This window comes from Equus quagga, chromosome 3 (assembly GCF_021613505.1).
Source record: "Equus quagga isolate Etosha38 chromosome 3, UCLA_HA_Equagga_1.0, whole genome shotgun sequence".
NCBI lineage: Eukaryota > Metazoa > Chordata > Mammalia > Perissodactyla > Equidae > Equus > Equus quagga.
Genome location: NC_060269.1, coordinates 117,164,791 through 117,183,129, shown reverse-complemented (window position 1 = coordinate 117,183,129; position 18,339 = coordinate 117,164,791). Strand labels below are relative to the sequence as shown.

Here is an 18,339-nt window from a genome sequence, read left to right as displayed (position 1 = left end):
GCAGAGCACTCCAGATAAAGGAGAAGTCAGCGGGGACAAAAGCTTCTCATTGCAGGGCACAGCCAACTTCTGTCCTTCCTCCTCCACAATCCCTTATCTCTGCTCTTACAGGACACTGTACTTATGGGTTGTGGTAGATACTATCAGTTTCAAAAGCTGCAGGAAGTAAGTGCATACCTCAGCTACATCATCTGTCTAGTGAGGTAATTCTAAGCCTTATGTTTTACTTCCCAGATTCTCCCATGAGATTAAGCTCCAGATGCACACTATGGTGTCTGGATTAATAATTTACCTTTATTGACCATCTTCTCTTCCCTGACTCACCTCCCCAGTCCCTGACTGTCCAATGACTCTCCCAAATACCCCATTTGTGCTCAAATCCTTGTCTCAGGCTCTGCCTCTGTGCTTAGCTGTCTCTCTCTCTCCAATGGCCTATGAGTTCTTTAAAAGTATGCATGTCATCTTTCCTTTTTCATTTCCTAGTAAACTACCTGGGACATAGAATAAGCTTCTAAACGTCTGTTGAATTGAAGCATTTACATTTGCATAGTGCATTATGGCTTCCAAAATTCTTTCACACATACATTATCTCATTTAGCCCATAAAACAGTTCTACCACTCAAGTGTTATTACTCCTGTTGTAAAGTTGAGGAAAGAAAGGTTAAGAGTTTAAGAAACTTGCTCAAGACCACACAGTTATTAAGAAAACAGTCAGGACTCAAAGATAAGTCTTCAGACCTAAGTTTGGCACCCTTCAAAGAAGCATCTACATATGGAAGAAAGAAAATGCTTTTATATTTAAATTTTTAAATAATTTAAAATTATACATGTAGGAAAATTTGAAGTTCTAGGGAAGTCTCATTTTATTCACTTATTCATTGTAATGAAAAGCACATGGTTAGTTTTTAGTAACTGCATGATACTATCTATAATCATCTATAGCTGGCAAAACATTGATACTAAGTACTTATTCTCCCAAATGAACGCACAGTGCAACAGGAGAAATTCAGAGTTGTGTTTACCAAGTCCTGAAACTACAATTTTACTGCTAATTCACCGAAATGGTTACTATCAGCAAGCAGAGCTAGGAAAACAAATAAGATACTAGGAAAAGGAAGAGGAAAACGAAAGAATAAACAGCTGAAGTTCCTTCCTGGCAGGGGGGAGCTCTTTAGACTCAGAGAAATATTGTCTAAAAACTACTTTCCATATACGATTACAGACAAGGTAGAGTAAAGGATTAGTCAGAAAGCTCAGAATGATTGATGGGCTTCGACCTTAAGCCCCCTGAGTTCTCACAACTCAACTATAGAAACACACACAAACGTTTATTTTAAAACCCTTAAAGAATAGTTCCCACAGCATTATCACTGTAGCACATTATTCACTTTCCAGGGCCTGGCATCAAGAGAAGATAGAAAGGATAAGACAGTTGTGTATCCTTCTACATGAGAATAAAATATTCTCGGAGTTATGACTGATTTAAAGGATGCTAAGAAAAGATGAATAGAGTTTACAGAGCTGTACATTGGGAAAAACAGCTGTTACAAGTTGTGGGTTTTGGCTCGATTCAGTCTGAAAAGACATTTTGAAAGCTCTTGTGAGAAGGGGCTGTACCAGAGGGTAGCTTTCAAGGATTAGTAACTGAATCCCAGGATGGTCCCAGGATGGTGGACTATTGGGTAGAAGATACAGCCTGGGGAGATGGATTTAAAATAAGCTTGGAATGACATCCCTGAACCTCAGTTTCCTAATTTATAAAATGATGATAATACCTCAGAGATTTACTCTGGAAGCAAAATGAGCTAACAGCTGCGAAAGCACTTTGAAGGGAGAATGGGATCCATCAGGTAAAGGTGGGAATTACTATTTTCTCAGGGCAAATGATTCCACAAGTGGGAAGGAGAAGACTAAGATGGGAGTCAACTTTTAATCATCATTCGTTTCATGAGCTACGTAGGAAGCTGACGGCCGACACAAGTTTACAGTGCTGAATGCTTGCGCCAGAACACCTTCTCTCCCTCTTTGCCAAGCGGGACCTTTGTCAAATATTCAGAATTCCTCTGTGTATTGACTCCACTCTACTCCAATGACATTTAACCTGTGCCCCTTTATAGTTTCTGTGTGACAGCATGTTGAGATGTAGTTACTAATGCTCTTTTAACTCTCGCCTATGAGTATTCCAGATTAGACTTAACACTCCTTAAAGGCGGGAAGCAGGTTAAGAATTATTATTATTATTAGAAAGTACTTTGCAAAACATAAAGCCCTAGAGCAGGGTTTCTCAAAAGCAGCATTACTGACACTTTGGGGCACCCAGTTTTTTGCTGTGGGGGCCTGTTCTGCACATGGCAGAAGGTTCAGCAGCATAATGGGCCTCTACCTACTAGGGACAGTAGCAATTCCTTCTGTCCACAGAGTTGTGACAACCAAAACATCTACAGACATTGCCAGATGTTCCCAGGAGGGGGCTGCAAAATCATCCCTGATTGAAAACCATCACACTAGATGGGTATAAACTCAGAATCACTGAAATTACTTTCATTCTTTCGGGTTACCTGGGATGATGCTCAGAACAGAGCAGGTACTCATTTAATATTTACTGAATAATGAGAAAAGAACTTCATCAGTTATATTTATAAGTGGCCCTACAGCATAAACCTGTTTATGATTAAGACTATATTACTTAGTAATACTTTTCTTGTTGGCACATAATATATTCTTAGTACATGAACATATTTTTAGGAACCATGTGTGAGTATGCCAGAGATTATATTCTTATGCATACACAAAGATCATAGCTAACGGTAGGTTTCTCTCTAGGATGTGAACTATGAACATATCTGTTATGCCTAGCATCCTGTTTATCCATCAAGCATGAGACAGAAAAATTATTTTAAATTCTAGGAAAATATTGTATCAAACACCAATTATCAGACTAATTTTAGGGAATTAATTCTACATGGAAAAAAATTACAACCAAGAATTCTAAAAAGACTATGGCAAGTAGAAGATCTCAGATGAGCGTACTTAGGAAATTTCTGTTCTCTTTAGACATAAGTTTTTAAATATAAATGTTTCATCAGTATTCCAAGACCCTTTCCAAGATCATCAATTTTTTCCAAGATCAGAAGATTTGTCCTATCTTCTGAGATTTGGAGAACCTATATTAAGTGGTATTTCAGCTTGAGACTGATGTTATTTTGATTTTCAAGAACTGATGATTTTTGACCATGTGTGTTAAAGAACATTGATGATGTTTTGATTTTCAAATTTTCTCTGTGGACTCTTAAATTTTGTATCAACAGGCTATATTTTCCAAATAACCACTAACAAAGTGTTCTTATCAAAACAGGAGCGATTGTAGCTGATAAAGAAAAGAACTGAGGGACTCCTCTTTCTGATACACTTACTCATCCTCTGATGGCTTAAGGCTGTACACCATCTTTTGGAAGGAATCCTAATTTAGCAGCAGGCCTCTACTAAACAGTGTGTTAAAAAGACATAAAACAAACTTCTACTTTTGGCTGCAATGTAGTAACTTGCAGCAGGTCCATGCTCTCATCAAGTAAAACTAGAAAAGCCAGACCAAACACAAGAAACATCTGTGTAAAGGCATTTGATAGCTGATGGGACTATTAGGAGGTGCAGTAGCTAAGGTCCCAGAGACAAAATAACTGCAGAACAGTCTACACTATGTAGATGCTTTTTTCCTTGTGCAACGTACCAATTCTTGGCATGGTGCTAGAAACTGAGAATCTACACATGGGGCCACTGCAGAGAGGCAGAGAAACCAGTAGAACTTTGGCAATCCCAAGGGGGTGGAGAGACAAAAATTAGAGTTTTGGTGCTGCCAAAGGAGTCAGGTACTAAGGGGCCAAGTATGCAGTGAGAAAAGAGACACAAACAAGTGGACCTATCACTTGGAAGGATTTTCCCACAATACATTTGTCACAAAGAGCGAGAGGTGAGGCTAAAGAGCTAAGCAGAATACCTCTGCAAAGTAAAGTGGAGATTCCAGCCATCTTGTTGTTCTGAGAAGAAAAAACTTACATGCACAAGAGGAAGGGGAAAACAGTAAACACCTCAGTTTCTCAGTTAGGCCCATGGGAGACATACACCCTCAGAATGGAAACAAACCAGAGGTAGTTGGAGCCTTATCCAAAATGAGCAAAATCAGCTCAGTCTATGATTGGATTAAGGTGATCTGTTCCCACTCTATGTGCCTACCCTTCAGGAGGGGATTTATTGCCCCAGCTGTCAAGCAACAGCTTTTAGCTCCTTCAGGTTTTGCCTCAGCTTCAGAAACCCCCCACCCAAGGGCACACCCTTCCTAAGAAGGACTACATCCAATGGCTAATTGAGGCAGGGATGTAAAGACTCAGCTACTTTGGCTCAACATGGAACAACTCTCTCAAGCTATATATGCTCCAGAGCGCCCCATGCATTTAGCAAAAGAGGCTTTGATGGGCCTGGATCACATTTCAACTTTGCTGCCCAATCCTGCTCCCCTCTCCATCACACCAGTGCTGACGGCTAATAAATACCCTATACAACAAACTCCATCCCAGTGACTGCTTCTGGAAAGCCCAACTTGTGACAGTTACAGGAATTGGGCCAAGAAAGCAGGTGATATGATTGGGTTATTGATCTGGATCACTCACTGCTGGGACGGTGTTGAGGTTGCCATCATTTGTGGTAGGTGGAAATAGACATTCCCTGGGTGGTCCAATTGTTAAAACCCTCATCAGAGGTGAATTGGAATGGTACACCTATGGAAAGGAATGCACTGAATGGGGTAACTTATCAAGTGTTTGAGAAGTACAGAGGAAAAGGTAAGGACAATGGATAGACAGAATTTGTATGACACTAATGGCACAAAGAAGGGGATAGGAAATAAAGCTACACAGAAGCAAAGTTTGCGTACTTGAAATTAAGTGGGTATTAATCTGAACTAGATTGTTATAACTTAATATGTTAATTGTAAGTCCCAGGGCAACCAGTAAGTCAAAAAATATAATCAAAGAAACAACAAAAAATTAAAATGGTATACTAGAAAAATATCTAATAGAAGGGAGGTAATGGAGGATAGAGAAATAAAGATATATAGAAAACAAATAGCAAAATAGAAGACATAGATTCTAACTTATCAGTAATTACATCAAAAGGAAATGAATTAAGAACTATAGTCAAAGGCAGAGATTTGCCTCGTGGACAAAAACATGATTCAACTATATGTTGTCTATAAGAGACTCAATTTACATTCAGAGATACAAATAGGTTGAAAGTATAGAAAATGGAAATTTTTAGGTGAATACATGTTTACATGTATTCTGCTGTCATTGGATGCAGTGTTCTACAGATGTCTGTTAAGTCAAGTTGGTTGATACAGTTTTTCAAGTCTTCTCTTTCCTCATTGATCTTCTACCTGGTTGTTCTATCCACTATTGAACGTGGAGAATTATTGTTGAATTGTCTATTTCTCCCTTCAAGTCTATCAGTTTTTGCTTAATGTATTCCTGGGCTCTGCTGTTAGGTTACATCTTCCTGATGGATTGACCTTTTTATCATTATAGAATGTCTTTCTTTGCCTCTAGTAATTATTTTACTGCAAAGCTATAACAATCAAAACAGTGGGTATTCACATAAGAATAAACATACAGATCAATGAAAAAGAATTGAGAGTTCAGAAATAAACCCATACATCTCTGGCCAATTGATTTGTGACAAGGGCACCAAGTCCATTCAATGGGAAAAGAATAGTTTCTTCAACAGTTGGTGTTGGAATAACTGGATGAAGTTAGACTCCTACTTCACACCATATAAGAAAATTAATTCAAAATGGATCAATGACCTAAATACAAGAGTTGAAACCTAACACTCTTAGAAGAAAACACAGGAGTAAATATTAATGGCCTTGGGTTAGGCAATGATATTTTACACATGTTACTAAAAGCAGAAGTGACAAAAGAAAAGATAGATAAATTAGACTTCCTCAAAGTTAAAAAACACTTTTGTACTTCAAAGGACACAATCAAGAAAGTGAAAAGACACCCTACAGAATATAAGAAATATTTGCAAATCATATATCTGATAGGGGACTTATATACTTATATCCAGAATAGACGAAGAACTCCTGTTTTTTTCTTCCTGAGGAAGATTTGCCCTGAGCTAACATGTGTGCCAATCTTCCTCTATTTTGTACGTGGGAAGCCACCACAGCATGGCTTGATAAGCAGTGTGTAGGTCCACGCCCAGGATCTGAACCAGTGAACCCCGGGTCACCGAAGAGGAGCATGCAAACTTAACCAATATGCCACCAGGCCAGTCCCCAAAGAACTCTTATAATTAACAATTAAAAGACAAATAACCTAATTTAAAAATGGTAAAAGTATCTGAGTAGATATTTCTAAAAAGAAGACACAAATAGCTTAGCTCATGAAATATTGAGTTATCAACATAAATAGTTGTTAGCAAAATGCAAAACAAAACCACAATGAGATAACACTTCATATCCACCAGGACGATTAGAATCAAAAAGGATAACAACAAGTGTTGGTGTTGATGTGGAGAAAGTGGTACCCTCCTACACTGCTGGTGGACTGGCATTTCCTCAAAATGTTAAATGTAGAGTTTTTACTAGTCACAGCAATTCCACTCCAAGAAAAACGCCAAAGAGAACTGAAAACGTATGTTCACACAAAAATTTGTGCATGAATGTTCATAGCAGCATTATTCATAATAATCGAGTAGCAACAACCCAAATGTTCCTCAACTAATGTATGGATTTTTAAAAATAGTATATTCATACAATGGAATATCAGTCGACAACAAAAATGAATGAGGTACTGATATATGCTACAACGTGGATGAACCTTAAAAACATTATGCTAAATGAAAGAAGCAAGTCACAAAAGGTCCCATATTATATAATTCCATTTGTAAGAAATGTCTAAAATAGTCAAATCCATAGAAACAGAAAGCATATTAGTGGTTGCGAGGGACTGGGGGAGGCAGAAATGGCAAGTTACTACTAATGGATACGGGGGTTTCTTTTTAGGGTGATGCAAATGTCCTGGAATTAGATGGTGGTGATAGTTGTGCAACTCTGTAAGTAAACTAAAAACCAGTTAATTATACATTTTAAAAGGGTGAATTTTATGGAATGTGAATTATATCTCACTACAGCTGATGTTTTAACATAATATGGAGAAGATCATATCTCAATAGGTGTAGGAAACATATTTGATGAAATTCAAAATCCATCCACGACTAAAAAGAAAAACACCTCTTAGCAAACCAAAAATAGAAAGGACTTCCTTAATCTGAAACAAAGTATCCATAAAAGTCCTTCAGCAAACATGATATTTAAAGGTGAAATGTTGGAAACTCTCTCTGGCAAAGAAGAAAGAGAAGGCATAATGGTTGGGAAAGAGGAAACAAGCGGTCATTATTTGCAGATGAAATGATGCCTACTTAGAAAATCCAAACGATTCTATAGAAAACTATACAAATCAATAAGCAACTTGTTTGTATACAAACAAACAGAAAAAGAAAATTTAAAGTTACTGTTTCCAATGACATCAAAAATACCAGATACCCATGAATAAATCTTGAGTTGGGTTGATGTGCAAGATCCCAAGTTTTGGTTAAAACTACAAAACATTACTGAGAGAATTAAAGCATGACCAATGTAAAATACCTAATTAAAGATTAACACAGTCTATAATTTTCATGGGTTGGAAGATCCAATGTTGTAAAGCAATTCTCCCCAAATTGATCTATGGATTTAATGCAATCTCAATTTAAAAAAAAAAAAGAACAGCATTTGTGGAAATTGCAATGTGATTTGAAAAGTTATATAAAATGCAAAAGGCCAAAAGTAGGCAAACAATCTTAAAGAAAGCTGGATGACTTATTCTATTCAACATAAAGACTTATTATAAAATTATAGTAATCCAGACAGTGTTGTATTAACTTAATTCTATACCAAGAGAGGGTCCAGAAATAAATATACACATAATCACTTGACTGATAACAAAGGTGACCTTACAGTGCAGAGAGGAAGGATAGTCTTCTAAACAAATAAAAGGCAGTGGGTCAACTGAACATACACACAGAAAAAAATTAATCCCTAACTCTCACCACACCAGAAAAATAATTCCAGAATTACGGTAGATGTCAATGTGAATGCTAAAACAATAAAGCTCCAAGAAGAAAATACAGGAGCAAAACTGCTGTTTGGGGACAGGCAAAGATGTCTTAAATAAGACACTGAAAATGAATTACAAAAGAATGACTGATAACATGGACCCATTCAAATTAAGACTTTCTATTCCAAACAGACACTAACAAGGGGGTGGAAAGGCAAGCCACAGAGTGGGAGATCTTCATGATACATATATCCAACAGATGACTTACATCCAGAATGCATAAAGAACTCCCAATCGAGAGCAACAAGACAGACTACCTAACCAAACAGAGGGCAAAATACTTGGACAGATACTTCACAAAAAGGGATATTCAGATAACAAAAAAAAATTTGAAAATTCAGTCAAATTCGTCAGAACAATGCAACTGAAAACCACAAAGAGATACCACAATACCATCACCAGAACTGTTCAAATGAAAAAGACTGACAATGCCAAGTGTTGGGGAGGATGTGGAGCAACTGTAACTTTCACACATGGCTGGTAGGAGTATAAATTGGTACAACAACTTAAAAAATTTTTTTGGCTGAATAAATAAATAACCATGTTCAATCAAAGACATGTACAAGATAGTCATAGCATCACTATTCATAACAGGTGGAAACAACCCAAGTGTCCGTCAACAATAGAATAGAAAAATATATTGTGGAATAATCATGTATAAGAATACTATACAACAAAAAGAATGAATGAATGAATCACAACAAGATGAAAACATAATGACTCTCTCAAACATAACATTGAGTAAATGAAGCTAAATATAAAAAGAGTGCTTTCTGTACAACTCCATTGATATGAAATTCAGAAGCAGGCAAAACTCTCCAAGGTGATAGAAGTCAGGAGAGAGATTCTTTTGGGAGCATGAAATTGAGTCTGGATTACTACATGACCAGGAGGGGGCTGCATTTCTTGGACACTATTAATATTGTATTTCTTTCTTTCTTTTTTTTCTTTGAGGAAGATTAGCCCTGAGCTAACGACTGCCAATCCTTCTCTTTTTGCTGAGGAAGACTGGCCCTGAGCTAACATCCATGCCCAGTTTCCTCTACTTTATACGTGGGACGCCTACCACAGCATTGCTTTTGCCAAGCGGTGGCTTGTCCACACCCGGGATCCGAACCGGCGAAGCCCTGGCCCCCGAGAAGCAGAACGTGCGAACTTAACCACTGCGCCACCAGGCCGGCCCCAATATTGTACTTCTTCATTGGGGTGCTAGTTACATGGGTCTGGTCACTGTTAAAATTTCTTGAACTGTACTCACTATTTGTATACTTCCTTGTATGAATGGTATACTTCAATAAAAACTTCAAAACATGAAATGAAACAGAAACCTACGTTGCTTTCCTTCTTCCTGCTGTGGGGAGAAGCAGATCCTGCTGACGTTGCTGCTTTCGGTTTGGTTTCTAAACTGGGAGCATTTGAGGAAATCGGGCCAAGAGGCGTTCACCATCCCCAGGACTGATTCACAGCCCTCTTTTGCAGCCTCACAGAAGGACCTACAGGGCAGGAGTCCATGGCTGCAAGAAAAGAGAAAGGTGAAAATTAATGTTTTTACAGACTACTTCTTGAAATAATAATGAAATTAAAGAAAAGTTGGCCACCAGTGCTGCAATATTATCTTAATTTATATTTACTATGGTCGACAACTTAAATTTCTACATTCTGTCCTTAACAAGGATTTCAGGCACCCTATTGTCATGATTCTAGGGAGAATAAGCTTGTTCCATACCAGATCATCTGACTATTTCTTGTAGAAGTATTTATCCCAAATGATTTTTTTAGATTTCCTGTGCCAAAGTAAACCTGTCAACCATAAAAGAGCTCTACTTCATATCGAAAGGAGTAAATTAACATGGAGATGAAGGCCCCCAAATTGGAAAGGCAGAAGTAGGTCACAAAATAGGTTAATCTCGTTTCTTTATCTTCCCTTTGAGAAATTCGAAGCATCTGTGGGAGGCAGACAGAGAGAAAGCTGTTCCTTAACCTCCACTGCCTCCCTGGAAAAGAAACATACAGACAAGTGGCAACTCAGTTATTTATCTACAGTTATAAAAAAATTATTTTTTATCTACAGTTTATAAACAGCTATTTATCGTCTCAGATTTCTATTTCGTCTTCTGTCAAATAGAAAAATAAAACAACCGTCCATTAATGGTAAAGTAATGATGCCTCTGGAGCTTGTCGTTACTCATCTGACATATAATCAAACACTCCTGGATCCACAGCTCTGTATGGGGACCAGGAAGCTACAATGACAAGACCATGAACTTGTTCCCTTGAAGACCCAGGTGGCTTTTCTACTTTGCAGCCATAGACTGCATCTGTCACCCTGGCTGGTGATCTGGCAAAGCCATTTCAAGTGGTTTTTAAGGAAACTGGCAAAGAAAACATACACGTCAATCAAAGCAAAGCAAGTACTTCACAAATGTAGGGTCACTGAGATATCACAGAATCATACAATTTTGGATCTGGAAGAAATCTTAAACAACATCTCATTCAAATCCTTCATTTGAGACAGGCCCAAGGAGATTCTGGGACAGACTCAAGGTCACACAGCTTCCTAATGGTAGCAGTGGAAAGAAAACCCAGATGTTTTGACTTGCAGTCCATGATCTATATTCTCTGTTATATTGTCTTTTCTCATATAAGGACCTAATAATTGGGCTTTAGAAACTCTGATCACTAAGCACATTTACAATTGCTCATTCATACTTTTACAGATAGAAACATAATTGGAGGCACCAGCCACTGAGTTAAAATAGAACTGACAGAGTCTGTAAAAGAATCTTGGCAGAGAGAGCTTGTTATATATGAATATGTGGAAAGGGGTACTCAACCACTACATTCAGATACAAATACTTTTGATCTTCCTCTCAGAAACTGCCTTAAAACCAAGTATCTTTTAGAATCTTGATATTCACGTAACCATCTACTTATGTTAGTATGTGACAAAATGTATTAGTGAAGATGTGGAAAGAGAGGTTTTGCATTTGAAAGATTACCTTTAGGATACAAAATATGAATTGGTCGTCACAAGCATCTTGGTGTAAAGAAGACACCTGAACGCCTTTCAGGAAATATATTAGATATGTACAGGACTAAGAGAGTACCCATTAAGTAACATTTTTAAAAGATTTACTTTTCTAAATCTTATTCCAAAGAAGTTAGAGACTATATTTTCTCAAATAACACTGGGGAACACGGTTGAGGAATGTGGAAAGTGTAGAATTCCTATGCACACACTTACCCTTTGTTCTAAGTGCTCTGTTCTAGGTGCTTCATGCACGTAAACTCTTTATTTCTCACCACAGCCCTAAGTGACAGATACTATTACTATCATCCCTAATACACAAATAAGGAAGCTGAAGATGGAAAAATAAGAGACTTGTCCAAGGTCACTAGGGCAGTGAGTGTCAGAGCCAGGATTCAAACCCAGAGAGACTGATCCAAGAACCCATTCTATTAACTACTCTATCACATGCGAGTCCTTACTTCAGGAATGTATGTTCCAAAAGCACAATTCAAGGTTAGCTCCAAACTTGCTAAGCACTTCTCCAGTGAACCAACCATATACACAGTGGTTGGGTTCTTCCTTTATTCTACAAACATCTAGTTAACCTGCAACAAATCAGAATTTACTAAAGGGGCTAAGGACCACATGGGAAGGGTAAATGCATTTCTCTTTCTTTTCCAGGCATGAGAGAGCCCACCGTAAATATATCAGATATTTACAAGCCTATTAAGCTAGGCTTGGCTTTGGCATTCTTCCTTTGCCTCCCAGTCCCCCCCCCTGGGTCTCAATGTCCTGATACCATCCTGGCACCCCGACTCCAGCACCCACCTACACAGCCACCTCAACCAGAGCATTACTTGTTCTTACATATTTTCTTCCGGTCCTACAATCAAAACTACATTCCCCACGTGAGCTGATCACAGTTAGGCTTTCAAAGAAGAAAAGAAATGAAAAGAACACAGAGTAATACATAATAATAGTTGGACACTTAACCCTCGCAGGGGTTTTTTGCATTGTTAGAAGAAGATGGGTTGCTGGAGCAAAGGAATCTCTAATGGATGGAATTAAGGTGCCATTTACAGGGAAAAAATTCATTCAACGTTGTGAGGTAGGGAAGATGACTGTAAAGCTAACACTTGGGGCCCAACTCTCCCAAGTGGTTCCTGGACCTGTCCTCACTTCTGAACCCACATATTTTTGGATCACTCCACATCTTCTCTCAGAATCTTTCATGGTGAGAACAATGAAGGTTCATGCAGGGCCCCAGCAGACTGTTTTCAAGTTCCAAAGCCAATCTTGAACTCAGAAGCTACTTATTCGTTGACTCTTACCATGGTCATTTTCTCTAGGAAAGTGTAAGTTTATCACTCTAAAACTTTCACGCTCCTCACTGTCTGATGTTGGGCCAACAGTTCTCTCATACTAAGACTCAGTTTCCTCATTTGAAAAGTGATGGGTTTGGAAAAGCTGATTTTTCGTGGTCCCTGTCCCATTAACATTCTGTACGTCAAAATTCATTCTTCAACACTATGCCTCTCAAGGGAGCACTGATAAACCCACCAGCTTTGCAAAGTTTCAAAAGGTAACAGACATTTTTTCTCGAGATTCGTTCTGGGAGTATACAGAGACATTAAAATACCATTAGGCCCTCCATTCTAAAAATAGGGCCCGAGAAAAATGTCTAGAGCGCTTCCAAATAACTCTCTTAAGAGGTGTAACCAACCGAGACCCATAAGCGCTAAACTGCTGGACAAGGGCACGTGAAATAGTGATAGAGTATTAATAACTAGCAGCCCTTTCAAACAGTGAGCAAAATGAGGAGCCATTTGTTCTTGCTTTGCATGAAATTCAACTGCCTGTGAGGGGCTGAAGTATCTTGCTTTTCATCACGTGGAACAGTGTGGTGAGACAGACCGCACTGTTTTGGAATGTAAGTGTTTATATCTAAGCAACAAGCCGACTGACATCCGAAAACAGTGTTCAGCACAGGGGACAAGTCAGATCTGCTATCTGGCTATTTTAGAAATGGTGATTATTTTCAATTGACGTGCGAAGTGCATTTGGTGTTGTGCAAAAGTCCCTAACCCATTTCCATTAAAGTTTAAGCAGAAAACTCTTACATCACCTCTGTAATTATTTGTTGAAACAAATATATACAAACAAACATATAAATAATTCTACTATATAGTGATAGTGAGATTTTTATGGTATTTTCACTAGGAAGCATGTTCTAAACTCATTTATCTACCAAAAAATTGTAGATTTTACTTATACAAACTTTAACAAATCTACTAAAATTTTTTCATTTATTTAACAAAAATTATAGATTTTCTCTTTCATGTACCCTTTGATCAACATTGCCCCCCAAAATTTATACATTTTACCTGCAAAAAAAAGTTCTGATAAAGCCATCAAGTCAAAGTTATTGAACTATATTAAACAACTAAATAATTAAGCAATAGAATAATGACTATTAAATAACTACTTTATTGAAAAGCTACAGCCACAAGTAGGCTTATCTAGCAAATGGATTTTTACGTTTTAGAAATCATTTTTTTCTAACTTTTTACTTTGAGCTACTTTTAGACTTACAGAAAAGTTATAAAAACAGCACAGAAAGTTTCCATGTAACCTTCATCCAGGCTCCCCCAAGGCAAATAACTTACATAACGACAGCATAATTATCAGAAACAGGAAACTAACACTGGTACAATGTCCTTAAAGTAAGGATTCTATTCAAACATTACCAAGATCTTCATTCAGAATCCCACATTATATTTAGTTCTCACTTTTTATTTTTGGCAAATAAACTAACCTTTAAATATATTAGGAGAGCTCAGGATTTAAAACTCTTTTTCCATGGAAAAAAAAAGGGGTTGTGGCAGGCAGACTCTAAGATGGTCCCCAACAATCCCCACCCATGTTATTCACCCCCTGTGTAAGCCCTTCTCCTGGAGTGTGGGTGGGCCCAGTCATTTGCTTCAAGCCGTTAGAAGGTAACAGGCTATCATTTCCATCATTAGGGTGCATAAGATTGTGATTTCTATCTTGCACGTAGTGGGAGCTCAACAAATACTTGGGACGAAATGCAGTGGTGTGCAAGTAGCTTGTTAAACTATTATTAGCTTGAAGTCTGGTAGGAGTGTTTATTCCACAGAAATCAGCAAATGCTACAAATGATAGTTTTGTTTTGTTTTTCAGGGAGCCAGTTTACCAGTATACCACTAGGTGAAAGTATAAATCACATCATCTCCTACAGAAGGAAAACTGTTTTTGTCTCCACTGAAAGGAAAATTACTGTCGTGCACTTCTTGACCCAGATCGAAGACATTATGTCAATATTAACTCATTATCTCCCACCACCACCACCAGTCCTCTTTTGGTGTGCGTGGTTTTCTTGGTGGTAATACCATCCTCCAAGTCCTCAAGGCCTCACCCTCAACCTCACCAATCATATGCAATTAATCACTAAGTATTGCTAATTTTACTTTCTAAAACTACCTCAAATCTGTTTGTTCTTGCCCCATTTTATGTTCTAGTAAAATTAAACTAGTTATAGTTCTACTATATGATGGATCTAGGCTATTACTGTACCTTAAATGCGTTCTTTTCTTTCTTTCTTTCTTTTTTTTTTTGCTGAGGAAGATTTGCCCCAAGCTAACATCAGTGTCAATCTTCCTCTATTTTTTAGTATGTGGGCTGCCAGTACAGCATGGCTGCTAGCAGAGCTGTGTAGGTTCACACCCAGGAACCAAATCCTGGCTGCCAAAGCAGAACGTGCTGAACTTAACCACTAGGCCACCAGGGCTGGCCCTGAAATGCCTTGTTTTCCCACCACGTCCACAAGGCAAACTTCTATGCATCCTTCAAAACCCAATTCAACAGTTACTTCCTCCCTGAGAGTAGCCTTCCCTAATAATGCCGGATGGAAAGACTTCTTCCTCCTTCTCTCTGTTACCCCCACACCTTGTAAATTGATCACACTGTACAGCAATTTTTAATTGTTTTCATATCTGGTCCCCTATTATGTTGAATCTCTTGAAGGCAGAAGTGTGTTTTATTCATCTCTGCATCTCTAGCATCAAACTATGCACCTGCCACATTGTAGGTGCTAGTGAGTGTTTGCTAAAGGAATAAATAAACGATAACTTTCCAAACATCCTTGTTGAATGAACTGATGTCAGAAACTGAGAGGGAGCACCCAAGGTCTACATGTGCCTGGCAAGACCCTCCACCCCCACTTACTTCTACCCCCAACACTCACATCCTTGACGACGGTATCTGCTTGCAGGATTCCATCATGCCCTCTTTCTCACTTACGGCCATCTAGTTACCATAGGATGCTCAAGATGGCTGGGTCTCCCTCACCGCCTGGATTCCCAAATCCTCATGGATCAAATGTAACCTTCTCAGTGAGGTTTTCCTGAACAACACTCTGCTTAAAATTGTACCTCTTACCACCATACCGCTACTCTCCCAAAGCTTTCCACTTCCTTGCTGGATTTTTTCCATTGCACTTATCACCCTCTGATATACTGTTATTTATTTATCATCTATCTCTTTGGTTATTGCTCATCTCCCTACAATATAACGTAAGCTCCATGAGGTCAAAGATTCTTGTCTATTTTGTTTGCTGTTATATCCCTAAGTGTGAGCAGTTGGCACTCCAGAAAAATATGTTGGAGAAATAAATTAATCACATGCAGAGGAAGATTTGGTGGCCTGCTTGGAATAAAGCTGTCAGTAGTAAAGCTGGGAGTGGAACCATCACCACCTAACTCCCAACTTAATGGATCGTGCAAGAGCTCATGCCATCCCCGCTCACGTGATCCCCTCCACTCAGGTAGGCAAACTCTACACGTGCTGTTCAATCTTGAAATAATTCCCATGTAAAAGAAAATGTCAGTAAAATTGTTACAGATGAAAACCCTACAGATTAAGTGTCTCACTTATATGCCAATAGTAGTATGTCACCCTTAAAATAGAGAAACTTGAGGAAATACCAACAGATAAACACAGATGGAATTAAGACAGGTATGAATAATGTAAAACCACACAACCACCCCGAAAGAGAATATAAAATTCCATACCCTTCTACCCATCACAGTCCTGATTCTCATTAATACTTGGCACACTTACTAGGGCCCATGGGATAGAGGATTAATAAACTGCAAAAGAAACTTGCAATTGTTAAATTATTTTTGCAGCTGTTTTGATTTTTGCACATCATGAAACGATGACTTAAATATGGATCTTCGAATGAATCTGAATCATAAGTGTTCAATCTAAATTCTAGTCACGTCTACATAATATGAATGAATTATTGAAGAGAAAAGCCAACAAACCGCTCCACCGAGCTTGATGAAATATGTGTGCTCAAGACACTGTCAGTGACATGACAAGGCATTTTCAGAAAGATTTGAGCTGCCATGGCCTGATTCTCTAGCTTTATATCTTTGTAAAATAGGAGTAATCTGAATTATCTGACTATATATTAGCCACACTTTGAACTATTTTGACTCATAAAATGGAACCCTACTTATTATTTGATATTTTAACGTATAATGCCAAAAAGCAGACTAGACCACCCGTGTTGCTTGAGGTTAAAAAGAGAACGGTGATATAAGTGACCACCTAAACAGCCAGACACCCAGCTCTGGTGTGGCTAAAAGACTGCTGTTTGCAAGTTAGCCGATAATGTTTCCAAGTTAGTGGACAAAATCAGGGAAGGAAGGGGCAAAGGACTTTCAGAATATTTAGTTGGTAATAGCAACAAAGCCTGTCTTTTTTATTTGATGATTGACATATATTAATTTTTTAAAAATAGTAATTATGAAAATGTTAATTCTATAATGTTTCCATTTATCCTCAAACGTGATACGACAGCGATCTTGGGACATAGATAAAATCTTTAGTAAAATAAATCAGCGGTATGTAATTATTCTCCATTTAGAAAAAATAAATGAAATAAGCTTCTGCTGACTTTACATAATTAATGAATTTCCCAAAAGATAAGTCAAGTCGTAGTTTCCAATTGGCCTTTAAGGTGATTTCAGGGTTAGATTTACATAGGAGATTGGCACATGATGTTTTATAAAAGAACATCTTTTAAGAAGACAGTAAGCCTTCTAAAATTACACTATGAGCAGACCAGTTTATTACTTTTTTACTAAAACATAATCATCAAAATTCAACTCAGAAATGCTGTGGCAATAGAATGATGTGCAATAGTAGAAATTATGAGTATAAACTGGGTGGTCCGAAAGAGACTTTATAATTCTGGTAGAGTCCTTTTTTTTTAAATCATTCTGGTAACAACTTTGCTGCCCATCTTGATTGTTCATCTAGAGGCGATCTTAGACTTCTTTAGTACTATGATGAAGTCGGAACACGACAACCATATCATCTGTGCACTTGAAATAAATAAAACTTTTATTGTAACTTTAAATAATGGGAAGTGGAACACAGGCTCATTTTTCCAGGGAACTCCGCCGCTTCAAAAGGAAGTCTGGGCATTTATAAGAAATGAACAAATTGTGCCTTCCAAAAAGGAAATTTTCAAACTCTCTTGTTTCTTTTAACATTTTTTTTTTTGTTACAGACTGGCACCTGAGCTAACAACTGTTGTCAGTCTTCTTTTTACTTATTTTGCTTTTTCTCCCCAAATCCCCCTAGTACATAGTTGTATATTTTAGTTGTGAGTCTTTCTAGTTGTGGCATGTGGGATGCTGCCTCAGCATGGCCTGATGAGTGGTGCCATGTCTGCGCCCAGGGTCCAAACTGGCTAAACCCTGGGCTGCCAATGCAGAGCGCGCAAACTTAACCACTCGGCCAGAGGGCCAGCGCCTATTTTAACATTTTTTTTTATTCCTCCCTAGTCACTGAAACAAAAATATGCCCAGGACTTTCATTAACCTACCTAGGATTTTAGCAAAAGCTTAAAAAGTGAACGTAAGGTGAATGGAAGATAGAAACATAGCAGAATTCCAATCTTGATTTATCAAGATTTTAGAAGCAAAACTCACAAAATCAAGTGTGAGAAGCAGGGTGATGAGGGGGCAGAGCTTAATACCTGGAGTCAGAAGTTCTATTTTCTACCATGATTGTTTAACTCTG

General features: G+C 38.1%; 1 protein-coding gene across 1 annotated transcript in view; it reads right to left on the bottom strand.

The window, feature by feature from the left end:
• The window catches only part of LOC124237618 (atrial natriuretic peptide-converting enzyme-like), a 211,430-nt gene that overhangs the window by 120,636 nt on the left and 72,455 nt on the right, over positions 1-18,339 (bottom strand). Inside the window, exon 5 of the mRNA XM_046657472.1 lies at positions 9,546-9,727. Coding sequence (XP_046513428.1) covers positions 9,546-9,727 — 182 coding nt within the window. The remainder of the gene's footprint in view (positions 1-9,545; positions 9,728-18,339) is intronic.